The sequence below is a fragment of the Mytilus trossulus genome, chromosome 2 (assembly GCF_036588685.1).
Source record: "Mytilus trossulus isolate FHL-02 chromosome 2, PNRI_Mtr1.1.1.hap1, whole genome shotgun sequence".
Classification (NCBI taxonomy): Eukaryota; Metazoa; Mollusca; class Bivalvia; order Mytilida; family Mytilidae; genus Mytilus; species Mytilus trossulus.
The window spans coordinates 49772553-49783894 of record NC_086374.1 but is presented as its reverse complement, the minus strand read 5'-3'; the positions used below and the strand labels follow the sequence as shown (position 1 = coordinate 49783894).

Here is an 11342-nt window from a genome sequence, read left to right as displayed (position 1 = left end):
GGAATATTTGATTTACTAAGGTGTTTATTTGTACAAATAAGCAGATGCAAATTTGCATCCCAGCTAATGGGTTTGTACACCATCTCAGCCTTCATGCTTAACTTTTGAGTCCATTAGCTAATATTTTTGGTAAATTTAGGTTGGATTCTGTTGGCTTGTAGAGAAGAATTTTACAAGCGTGAGAGCAATTTAACATGCCAATGCTCTAGGACTTGTGGTTAAGCGTAAAGACTGCCGTCTAGTAGCAACAAGTTAATGTGGTACAATTACATTTAACTTAGACTTAGAACAAGCCTTGTAAAGAGAATAATTCTTAGTTTGTATATTAACCAATTGACCGGCCTTGACACACTATTCATACTTCTAGCAATCCAGTCTTTGTTCATTTTCCAATTGTCTGCAGTCTAAGCAGAGATGAGGCATAAAATATATTAATTTAATTTAAGTCTTACCGTTAATTAAAAACTTGTTAAAATCTAGGTGCAGCAGCACCAATGTTGTTACTTTCATTTTTAAGATTCAATGCAAACATTTAGGTACATACCAACATTGGTTTGATTTTAGAGCAAACCATGGTTTTCTTTCAATTTCGAAGGCATTCTAACCTTTCCAAGAATCATTTGAAGTTTACTGGTCCATTTACTTTTTTTGCAAATGTTCTGTACAACTGAATGAATATAGCTTTTTTTCTGTATGAAGTACATTCAATTGCTTGGCCTTTAATACTTAGTTTAACAGTATCATTTTTTCTCATTGTTGAAGGCCATACCTTTCCTATAGTTGCTCAAATTCAGGTCCTATGGTCTTTAGACAATAATTATCTCAAATGCAATCATATTATTCTAACTTTTAACAAGAATATTTCCATGGCACACAGATGCTCCACTCACAAAATTCTATATTCAGTGAACTGTAATTGACATCAAAATTAAATAGATCATATCATTGAGAACATGTGTCAAGTTTCAAGTTGATTAAATTTGGACTTACTTCATCAAAAACAACCTTGATCAAAAACTTTAACCTGAAAAATTTGATCCAAACAAACGAACAAACGAAAAGATGCAGACTGAAAAACATATAATGCCAATAAATGGGGCATACAATACTCATTTCTACACTTGAATAAATGGGGCATACAATACTCATTTCTACACTTGAACCAAACATCTTTGCTAAATGCTCCTTCAAGATTCTATTCTAGATAATATTTTCCCATTATGGAAAATTCATAATTCCACGATTCTATTTCAATGTCATTTGATTGCATCATGCTTTCTTGTTCACCTTTAAAGGTTTTTTTTGTTTGCCTATCTTGGTTGTGTTCCGTCTTTCTGTTAATGACATCTATGTTTCCTTCTTTTGTTGATAGATTTGAAATTTTTCTGTTCTTATAATTTATAGTCTTTTGTTAATAAAGAAATCACACATTTGTATAAATTTATTGTGAACAAATTCTGTTTTACATGTTGGTATAAGGTAAATGATTAAAATTCATTTCTTTATTTTTCCATCAATATGAACAAATGTGCTAGCTCTGTAAAAACATAATTGTCACCATGACGAAATCAATCCCACTCTTCTGAGGTTCATTCTTAAATGAACATAAAAAAAAATAGCAAAAATTGTACATTAATTAAAAATGACATAAACAAATTGATACAAAATATGTCTTCTGTTTTCCTTACACTATGTTAAGTGTTTACACAATTGCATGCATCTCAGTTTCTTTATTTTGAGCAGCACTTAAGCATGTGAACACTAAACGTGTATGAATCATACTGGGGTGCAGTGATGTGTTTCAACAGTACTTACACATCACTCACACTTACTTGTAAACACACTAAGGTGAAGCCCCAGTTTGTTTTCTTCAATTCTAAAATAAAACTACGAAAACAGTAAAATTGTTTCATTTACTCAACTTGTATTTCATACATCATATTTATACAAAATATTGTGGGTGAGAAAATATCAAAATACTAGAAAAAAATATCCAACTTGAAAACAATAAGCAGTTATGATGAGAATAAAGTCTACAAATGCCCTCTAAAGAATGCAGAAATGTTGATATTTTGTCACTTTTTTTTGTTCTTTTTATCATTATAAATAACAAAAATATGATTTTAATACTTTTTAACATTTTTTTTGTTGAACTACATAAATACTGTTTATCATGTACATGAACTAATTATGATATATGAATTGCAGACAAAGACATAATACAACACATTTATTTATGAGAACAATATACAAAATGTACATTGAGCCTTTTTCAATAATTCTTACAAAATACATCAATCTTTAATGACAGTATACACTTCACATATCCATGTTTTCGTTAACTAAAATGAATACAGATTTTCTGGAATTTGAGCCTCTTATTGAAAACAATATATTTATAATAAGCAAGTCAATTCTACAACAATCTCAACTTGAATTTCCAATTCACCTAATAATCACATAAATTTGATCAAGACCAAATTTTCAGCTGCACTGGTTCACTTTTCACTTCAAACTTTATATATCAAAGCAGCTTGAAATCTGGTTTCAACTCCCATAACATCATTTCTATGTATCAAATTATGTTAAGTATTTGAGTGCACTGTGGGAAACCACAAAGAATGAGTTCTTTTCAGCTTTACTGGGTTTTTTGCCCCTATTTATTTATTACCTCATGTTAAGTGATGTGTCAAAATAAATTAATTCAAAATGAATGAACTTTAAAAAAAAAAAAGCAAGACACAAATTAATTTACTTTTAGTGACCAACTTCATGATCAGCATAAACAGAAAAGTTGATTGTTTTATGAATGAAGACAAGTAGGAATGTAAAGAATATAATATTTGATAGTGTATACTAATTGCAAGATAAGAGCAATTAATTAAGTCTGAAAAAATACACACTTTTACTACTCAGTAGAAGTAAAAGCTTGCCTTCCTAAAGCTTGTACTTAAATCTTATCTTTTATCATTTCATTTATTGTGCTTTTACAAAGTTTGAAACCGACTTATCATCATGAATTTTGTTACAACACCTGAGGTATTACGGAGTTAACTTTACATAGATTTGTTTGCTGCCATTGATGTGGGGTTTGATGAAATACAGATTCAACTGATTTAATGAATTACAATGTTCTTACACTAATGAATTCTAAAAATTTTCCAATTTAATCATCCTCAGCAGAAAAATATCACAATCAACTGTTTTTTTGTTATAGAGTCAACCTCAATGGTTTTTTTTCTGCTAAGTATAAACAAACTATCCAATTCTATGAAACTAGCAATCAAATTTCTAACTTCTACTTTGATGTGAAGTCCTAACAATGGTATTGTTGCATTAAAAATATAAATATTACCCCAAATGCTTCATATACAAATAAATAATGTGATGTAGCTATAAAATAAATGTTTATTTATCAAACTACACCAACATCAAAATTAAATGAACACAAATATGATATCACAGTTAAATGTTGTTGGACTATGAAATAAAGTAAATCAATCAAGACACCCCTATGTATGCACAATACCAGAAACCATTACCAACCATGGACTTTTTAAGCTTTATTGATCGTTTTAAACAATTTCTTTTTTCAAATTTAGATTTACAAATAGTCTGATAAATACCAACCATTAAAGTTTCAGCATTATTGATCTACTTTTTACATTTTTTTTCAATTTAGATTTACTAGTAGTCTATATGATAAACATATTTTTTTTGAAGTTATATATTCTTTGCAAATTTTAAAAGCCTATACCATATTTTAGAAAGAAAGTTTTAGGTTTTGTTTTATTATACCGGGCAATATAAAATACAATGTTACTTTTGAATGGTAAGAAATGAGTCTCCGCAGCAGACAGATGGAATAACAAAATCATCATGTATCGTGTAAACTAAGTTCAACAAGACTTTATAGTAATTTTCTGTATAGATTTTTTAAAACATAAATTATAACTTTTGTCAAAGTAAATAGTTTCATTTACTTAACTTACCATAAAAGGCCTCTGGCTCATAAAAGGCCTCTGGCTCATAAAAGGCCTCTGGCTCATAAAAGATCTCTTGCTCTGCCCAAGATGCTCAAATTATGAGAATTTACAACACATTGTGATATTTTGAATTTTATCATTGTTTATTGCCATAAGCTTTCAATGTTTTTCTTTACATTTAGGCTTCTGCATTTTGACATATCCAAGGTAATACAAGAAACCAAATATTAATATTTTACACATACTGACTGACCAAGCTGTGGTATGATTGATTTTCATTGCAACAGTGAAAATCAAACTTTACCAGGATTTAATGGAAGGAATAAAAGTGTTTTTGGTTTTTATGAGATATTAATGATGAATGGAAGTTATAGTGACAATCAAGAATGACCAGCATTTTGTGGTTATGTTTCTGAAATACAAATTGTCACTTCAAAGCAAATGAAGTTGTGAAATAATTCAAGGGGCACAACTCTAAAAAAATATTTTGGCAACAGTGGAAATTGAACTAGAGCTACTAGACCTTACTCAATACAGCTGTAGGAAGTAACTTTGAAAAGTTGTAAAGTCAAACTATAAAACAAACTTAAGCTTTCAAGAAGACCCATTTATAACCAGAAACTTTGCTAAAAACTGGAACATGACTGTTGCCACAGACGAGAAATTTGTTGGAAACATGAATATTGAACTGCTCTGCTGGTTATTCTTTAATAGGGAATGACAGTATAACTTGTTTAGAGTCTGGCTTATGGAGTCCGATAAATGCTATATGCAATATTTGTGTTTTATTTTTTCGTATAATTCAAGGGGTATAACTCTAGAAAATTATTGCTACAAGAGAAATTAGAAATTAAACCACATTTTGGTTGTGGTAGTAGGGCGAGTACCAAGTTGCAACATCTTGCTCCAATAGGAAATTGACCATCATCTCAAAACATTTTGATTCTGATGGACAGAGAGACAGACAAAGCAATGGCTATACAATTCCTACAATTTTTTTCTGATTGAGAACCATGAGCAAGATTGTTGTTTTTAAATTGAGAAACTTCTTTGCAAATAGACTTTACATCTGATATCATATGACAAAAACTTGTTAATAATCAGCAACTGGCAAACAATCATGACTGCATTTATATTTCCCAACAAAAATGCTTTCAATTAATCGAGATGACCTGCATTCTATATATCCTCAAAATTGACTATAGTTAACATCTTAAACTGTCTCAGACATTACAGCATAATGCTGACTAAATCTAAGACTATCAAATCACACATCCCATACTTACTTACATACACACCTGAAAAAAATATATCAGAGGAGCTATAATAGTCTTTCTCAAATTTTAACAATTATGATATGAAATAAATAAAATTAGCACTTGATAATAATGCCTGAAATATTCAAATAAGTACAAATTAACAAAATACCTAAATTAAACTATGATCAAAAGTGTGGAGGCCCTAAGGGAGGCGTTGGGGGACGGGTAGGTTGCTCTGACGGCAGTGGAGGCATTGCTTCATCTGACAGAAAGTCAATATCAAATAGAGACTGTTGATATCCATACTGAGGCTGTATATACTGGTTACCATATGGTTGTGCTGAAGCATAAGTTTGATATAATTGTTGTTGAAATGGTGGCGGTGGTGGTGGCGGAACATCTGGTGGCGGTGGCGGGGGTGGTGGTGGCTGTGTTGATAATGGAGGAAGTGGTGGTTGAGGAAATGTTGGTGTTGTTGGAGTGCCAGGCACACTGTTAGCTAGAATAGGATTGGTTGATTTGATCAAATCTATAACTTGGTTCATAGCTTGTATTTGGTCTAGCACTTCTTTTTGAGCCACCCCTTTCTTATCACCATTGACACTACCATCAACTGAAGCTGAATCGGACATTTCCATACTAACATTAGAATAGTTTGAAGATGAACGAGTCAATCCTTTTGAATCTACTTTAGAAATTTTAGTTTTGCTTTGGGAACTAGCTTCAGAATTAGGGCTCATTTGTCTTTTGCGATTGCCTGAACTATGGGAAGATTCTTTCCCACTTTTGTGTGAATGTCCTGATTTTCCTGAGCTTTTTTCATCACTAGAACCTCTGTCAGAATGACTTGATTTATGATGTTTTTTGGATTCAGAATCACTTTTGTGTTTATTTATAGCAGACATACTAATATGAAGTTTAAGTTCAGGTTTCCCATTGGTCCCTGTGTGACTTTTTCGATGTTCTTTGTCTGAATGTTTTGATTTATGAGACTTGTGTTCACTGTGAGATTTATGTTCACTATGCCGAGATTCTGTCAGCATCTTTGAAGAAATTTTCAAACTTGGCACTTTCTGTTCAGACTGGTGAGTACTTTTGTGATGCTCCTTTGATATATTTTTTATTTTCATTTTCAAGGGAGAAGCAGCATCTCTAGAAACTGTTGGAGAAATACCAGTTTCTGTTCTAACATGAGGTGATAAACTTGACTCTACTTTTAATCGGGGTGATATACCAGGTTCTGTTTTTATTCGAATTTTTGTTTCTGATCCAGGAACTTTCTCAGCTTCTTGTTTAACAACTAAGGGTGAACCTCCTGGATCAGTTTTAATTCTAATTTTACCAATTTCATTCACCTGTGGTACTGCTCCAGTATCAGTTTTTATTCTAATTTTACCAATCTCATTGCTAGATACTTGAGAGGATGAAGCATTATCATGATTCACAATATGTTTGCTTGATTCACTATCTGAAGCATGTTTATTTTCAGCATGTTTTGAATGAGAATGTCTCTCACCATGCTTATTTCTCTCATGTTTATGTGATTTACGATGTTTCTCACCATCAGGATGATGTTTGTCACTATGTTTTTGCACATCAGGGGTATGTTTTTCTCTATGTTTGTGCCTTTCCTCCAATTTCTGAGAGTCTGACACATGTTTGTCACTTTTTTGTACATCAACAGTATGTTTAACTTCGAGAACATGTCTATCACTATTCTTTTGACTATCCTGAGGTTTGTCATTCTGTTTCTGCACATTGTCAGTCCAATGTCGACTTGTTTGTTTTACATCAGCCTCTTCTTTAATTTCTTTGGTTTCCACTTTCTCCTGTCTAACATTAGTGGTTTGGTCATTAGGTTTGTTCATTGCTAATAATCTCTCTTTTTCTTTTCTTTCTTTATACTCTTTAAAAGTTGTAATTGTTGTTGAGGCTGCGGCAGACTGTGCCGTGGCAGTGGGCTCTTCTGGCTCACTTTTGACTTCAGTTTGAGGTTCTGCCTTTAAAGTTGGGACTACTGTTGCTGAAAGACTTTTTGGTTTGCTATCGATAGCATTTTTATTTGTGTTTTCCCCTGATACAGATTTGGTCGCATGTTGTTCAGTTGATGATTTGTGATTATCACTTTTCCGATCATGGTTTGTTGATGTGTGATGGTGAGATGACGGATGAGATTTGGAAGATGAAGTTGAACCCGATGTAGAAGTCTCCAGTTTCACCTTTTTTTCTGGTGGTAGATTTAAATCTGCATCGTCCATTAGCTTTTCTCTTTCTTTTCCAGACTGAAATTATAAATTTAGCAAAGTAATAATGAAAGGCAGAATAATTTCACCCCATAAGAAATAACTACTACATGATTTATTTGGAATATGTGCTATGCTAGTGAAAGGTTGTTGGTACACAGCATGCACAAGTCTGTCAATAAATGTCTGTTTTAATTATTAACATGTTGCTTTAGAGTATAAAGATGATTTAATGAACCACCACAACTTATGCAGGGATAGAACTTAAGACTTTGGCACTGGTAGCCCAAAGCTCAAATGTTGTAGCCAACATAATATAGTCCTTTACTAGAAAAGCAGAAATTTAAGTAGCCCACACAAAATTTTAGGGGCCATTGGCCTGTGGGTCCCTACTAATTTCATACCCTGTTATGCAACACTGTGATTTCGGAAATGTGACATACTGGTGGTTCTTATTGCTGTTGATTTGAGCTGTACTACAAAGAAGATAAATTATCCTCAGAAAATCTTAACCCTGTTATTCAAGTAAGAAAGGTAGATTATGATGACCCTATTATATCATATTAAGTGAAAAGGTGTAGTGATATTTTTTTTTATGACCAATAACCAAACCATTTTGTAAGGAAAGTGTATTTTGCAGCTGTCCAAATCTCAATCTCCTTACTTTTGCTCCTGGAAAAAACTTATACCATGCATAAACTATTGTTTGTGTTCTCATTTTCAAATTAATTATTATCTCTAGAAAACCTACCCTCCACATGAGTATCTTTTTCTTTAATTTGCTTGGACATTGATCTAGAATGTTCAGAAATTCTTGAGTCAGTTCTGGAAAGAAACATTTAGTATTAATTACACTTAACATGTGTAAAGCAATTTGCATATATATCAAATGATGAAAGAAAACTGCTTTAGTTTTAGACAATTGTTATTCTAAAAAACTAAAATATAAGTGTTTAAAAAATTGTAAATATATGAAATGACCGGAAATGTATTTTCTGAAGCCCTTTTCATAAACTTAATATCAGAATCATAACTTTAATTAAAAAAAAAAAATTGAAGTCGATTATCTCCCTTTTTCAACAAGAAAAAAAGCTTTGCAACAATAAATCTCAATTAAGAGTCAGATATTAGGGATTTCAAATCCCTGTGATTTAAAGATAATACTCTGTATATATACAAAAATTTACTAATTATTTTTGTTTTCCAACAAAATCATTATCAAACTTAATTTAAATACTTGAAATGTTTATTAATGCATTGTTTCTATTTTCTTCTCACCCATTCTCTCCACTGCAGCAAACCAGAACTTATACAAGTGTACTTCCGAACAAGGGTATTAATTTAATTGTAAATTAGATTCACGCTTTAATAAGTTATTTCAAGATAACCCTACACAGGGTTTCTCCTGGGTCAATTATTTTTTTTCGCCACCTCTTTCGTTAGAACAATATATTTTTCGCCACTTAAGTATTTTTTTCGCCAAGTAACAAACATATTTTTCTTTTAAAATATTCCTTTTTTTTCACCCCCCCCCCCCCCCCCCCCCCCCTAAATAAGACGTGGTTTTTTACAACAAAACGATGCATCTTATCACTTGAAATTGATCCCTCATGTAAGGTGTAATCATGAAATTGAAGGGTCACTCTCATGCCAACCTTTTGAATAGATTTCTTCAACACGACAGTTTTCTTTTCTAGATCATAGTAAATAAGTAAAACTATATGCTTGAAACGACTTTGAAGTAAACACTCAAATAGATGATCTATATGAAAGTTAAATGATGACTTTTCTTGCTTTTCAACATTTTCCGTCATAACAACAATTTTCTCTTCTGGACTATCATAAAAAGAAGGAGAGGAAGCGTAAAAACTTTGCTTCAAACACGTGCGTCGCAAAATGGTAAATAAATCCTGTTTGTGACATGTGACAGAAGCCATATAACCATATCATTTTGTTATAAAATACAATCAACACCTATATTAATTAGTCCTTTGATGTCGATAGCTATGAATGAAACCAGCTGATTATTGATTTTCTGTCAAAATCTTAACGAGTTTAAGGTGAATTCCGAGCATTGTCCGATTGGTAAAGTCAGAGAAACTCGAAAAAAGTAAATAAACAAGATGGCTGAAAATAAATCGTGATATATATTTCTTTCGCCAAATTCTTTCGCCAATGACGAATTTTAATCGCCACAATTAATATTTTTTCGCAAATTGCGAAAATGGCGACCACCAGCGGAAACCCTGCCTACACAGACCACAATTTTCGTTTGTCTCTTTAAAAATTTAAGATTTTTATACTATACTTATTTTACTGACATAAACACTTTTTATATCAAAAAGTACTATACTTATTTTACTGACATAAACACTTTTTATATCAAAAAGTACTATACTTATTTTACTGACATAAACACTTTTTATATCAAAAAGTACTATACTTATTTTACTGACATAAACACTTTTTATATCAAAAAGTACTATACTTATTTTACTGACATAAACACTTTTTATATCAAAAAGTGTTTAAATTATAGCAGAAAATTTGCATTTGAATGTTTTACAGAACTAGCAGAAGTAAAGAAAATTAGAATTTACTACACGTGTCTTGTTTTACATTTAAAATTTGAACTCTTTTTGCAGAAATACATGTTGGAAATGTTTGTATCAAAAAGCAACTGTTAATTAGGTAATGCAGGTCGGGTGAAAATGGGAACAATGACAAAATCAATAGTTAGTTGAGAAAGCAAGTTGGCAAATGTGGAACATGGGTTGACACGTCTTGACAGTATTTAAATCATTTGAAGGTCTATAGTCTGAAACTGATGTTGAATTCAAATGAAACTTGTCACATGCACTTGTACTTCTTATAATTAATCCATTAAGTATATTTTCTGAGATACAAACACAATCTAAAATTCCAACCTAAAAACACAGTTATAAGGATTGACATTGCATCATTTGTTATTTAAGGTATTTTCAGGAATTGGGGCATCAGAGGTAATTTATTCAAATTAGATCCCAAACACCAATATTGATTTGTTTAATTTGTTTTAGAATGGAAATACATAAACTGTCGGTTTTGATGTAAAAAAAAAATTGAGAATGCCTGGTAGTATAATGAAGTTCAGTGTAACACAGATTAGCTAGTTTTGTTTATTAATGTGTTTACGCTAAAAGTGGATATAGTGTGATTATACTGGTTGACGATAATAGGTTGTCAGATTAGAATTCTATAATTTTCATTTTTTTTCTGTATTTGTTGATTTTATATCTTCATATTGCAAGTGTTGTGATACCTTAAAATTCTATTAATTTTTTTGTTGTCTCTTCATTAACTTTGACATGATAAGTAAAAATGGAAATCTTTCCAAAATTAGGTGCAGAAAAAAGTTCCTGCTCACCCAAATGTTTTAGTTCTGGTTGTGTAAACAATAAGTTCTAATCAACATCTGAATTTTCAAAATCAGATTCTTTTTTCTTGGTACAAACCTTTTTTATTTAAATTTTTCTTTATAACATTGTGTTCTGCTTTGTCTGTGTACTCTTAAGTCTTCACATGAACAAGAACGTGTCCATATAGTACATGGATGCCTCACTCACACTATCATTTTCTATATTCAGTAGACCATGAAATTTGGGTCAAAACTCTAATTTGGCATTGAAATTAGAAAGATCAGATCATCAAGAACATGTGTTCAAGTTTCAAGTTGAATGGACTTCAACTTCATCAAAACTACTGTAACCAAAAACTTAAACCTAAAGCAGGACAAACAAAGGGACGCAATGACCAAAAAACCTTGTCAAATCAATATCTTAACAATTGTCATAAACTGAAATAAATTCAAATTG

General features: G+C 31.4%; 1 protein-coding gene across 1 annotated transcript in view; it reads right to left on the bottom strand.

Annotated features, from left to right (window-relative positions):
• Positions 1-3125: 3125 nt before the first annotated feature.
• Positions 3126-11342, bottom strand: part of LOC134707482 (cyclin-T1-like) — a 15379-nt gene continuing 7162 nt past the window's right edge. Inside the window, exons 9-10 of the mRNA XM_063567245.1 lie at positions 8240-8313; positions 3126-7527 (exon numbers count right to left, since the gene is read on the bottom strand). Coding sequence (XP_063423315.1) covers positions 5431-7527; positions 8240-8313 — 2171 coding nt within the window. The 3' untranslated portion in view covers positions 3126-5430. The remainder of the gene's footprint in view (positions 7528-8239; positions 8314-11342) is intronic.